This window comes from Grammomys surdaster, unplaced genomic scaffold, assembly GCF_004785775.1.
Source record: "Grammomys surdaster isolate TR1022 unplaced genomic scaffold, NIH_TR_1.0 425, whole genome shotgun sequence".
Taxonomy (NCBI): Eukaryota; Metazoa; Chordata; class Mammalia; order Rodentia; family Muridae; genus Grammomys; species Grammomys surdaster.
In genome coordinates, this window is record NW_021604844.1 from 199,945 (window position 1) to 201,866 (window position 1,922).

General features: G+C 42.0%; 1 protein-coding gene across 1 annotated transcript; it reads left to right on the top strand.

The window, feature by feature from the left end:
* Positions 1-301: 301 nt before the first annotated feature.
* On the top strand, positions 302-1,300 carry LOC114632800 (olfactory receptor 52M1-like). The gene has a single exon (XM_028781408.1). The coding sequence runs from the start codon at positions 325-327 to the stop codon at positions 1,267-1,269; it is 945 nt and encodes a 314-aa protein (XP_028637241.1). The 5' UTR covers positions 302-324; the 3' UTR covers positions 1,270-1,300.
* Positions 1,301-1,922: the final 622 nt, after the last annotated feature.

The following is a 1,922-nucleotide window of genomic DNA, read 5'->3' on the forward strand; positions in this document are numbered from 1 at the left end:
ATTCTCAGTCTCTCTAAAGTAGTAACACTTTAATCAGAGTCCTATGCTGTAATGACTTCTGACCATATAATTATTTTTGTTTTTATCTCGTAACTATAATTTTTCTACTGTGATGAATCATAATAAAAATATCTGTGTTCTCCAAGGATCTTAAAAGAATGATAATGGGTCACCCACAGGATGAGGAACCACTGCTCTAATTAAAACTTGGGTAGAGCTACAGGGTAAGTTTTGGGGAATACTCCAGGTTTAATTTTCATTTGATTGCAGAGCATGCACTCTGTTCGAGAAGGACTTCAGCCACAAACAGTGGGCAGTGCCATCATGGAGCCAGCTAATAAGTCACAACTCTCCCCAAGCACCTTCTGGTTGATGGGCATCCCAGGCCTAGAGCACCTCCATGTCTGGATTGGGATTCCTTTCTGTTCCATGTACATGGTGGCCCTGATGGGGAATGTGACTATCCTGGCCGTGGTGAGAGCAGAGCGCAGCCTCCACGAGCCCATGTTCCTCTTCCTGTGCATGCTGTCTGTCACTGACCTGGTCCTCTCTACATCTACATTGCCACGCATGCTCTGTCTCTTCTGGATGGAAGCCCATGATATCACCTTTGATGCATGTCTTACTCAAATGTTCTTCATCCACAGTTTCACTGCCATGGAATCTGGCTTCTTCTTGGCCATGGCCATTGACCGCTATGTGGCCATCTGTGACCCACTGCGTCATACCACTATTCTCACCCACAGCTGCATTGCCAAAATGGGAGCAGTTGTGGTGCTGCGGGGGATAGGCTTCTTCTCCCCACACCCCATCCTGCTCAAGCAGCTGCCCTACTGCAGAACTCGAATCATTGCACACACCTATTGTGAGTTCATGGCTGTGGTGAAGCTGGCATGTGTGGACACAGGAGCCACCAAACGTTACAGCCTTAGTGTAGCGTCTGTCATTGGTTCTTGTGATGGCTTCTTCATTGCCCTCTCTTACGTTCTTATCCTCCGTGCTGTTTTCCGTCTTCCATCTCGAGAAGCAAGTCTGAAAGCCTTAGGTACCTGTGGCTCCCATGTCTGTGTAATCCTTGTTTTCTATTCTACAGCCGTCTTTACATTCCTGACCCACCGTTTTGGCCACAATGTGGCCCCCCAAATTCATATCTTCATAGCCAATATGTACCTTCTGGTACCACCCTTTCTAAACCCCATTGTTTATGGTATCAGGACAAAGAAAATTAGAGAGTATGTTCTTAGTTTTCTTAGAATAAAAGTTTCCTGATATTTCAGAAGTTTTCTGCAAAGAAATTGGCAACATAGGAGTTTCCTATGCAAGTAACTCAAGCCTTCATTGTAACTGCCATCTTTGTATTTTCTCACAGAAATTAGAGGATTTATTTTGGTCTCTTCACATAATATTAATGTGTGAATTATAACAAAACTAGCAAGTAAAATAGTTTTGTGGGCATCTGCCTTTCAGAGTCTGTCCTATGAGCTTGATGAGTATTGAATGTATCTCTTAAGTCCTTGCTTTTACCAATATGTGATTTAATGTCTAGAGGCTTATTTAAAAATCAATGAGTTACAAATGACATTAAAATCTTAAAATAAGCCCATAAAGAATGTAAAATTGAAAAATTAATAACCACTGACAATATACCATGAGGAGGCATTATAAATGATCTAACAGCATCTGCATATGAAGAACATTTCACAGAGACACAGCAACTGACACAGCGATTTCTCAATTAGAAGACATGCTACAATCGAGCACTGTAGCCATTAAACCCACATGTTCTAAGCTCCATATTTCAATGGAATACTTTTCCTCACTAAGAGTAACTTGTGTCAAACTGTTTGTCAAGTGTGCATGAAGCCGAGGGTTTGCTCTCTAATACTGCATGAAGCAGGTATGGCAAAAATTATAGTAACTTA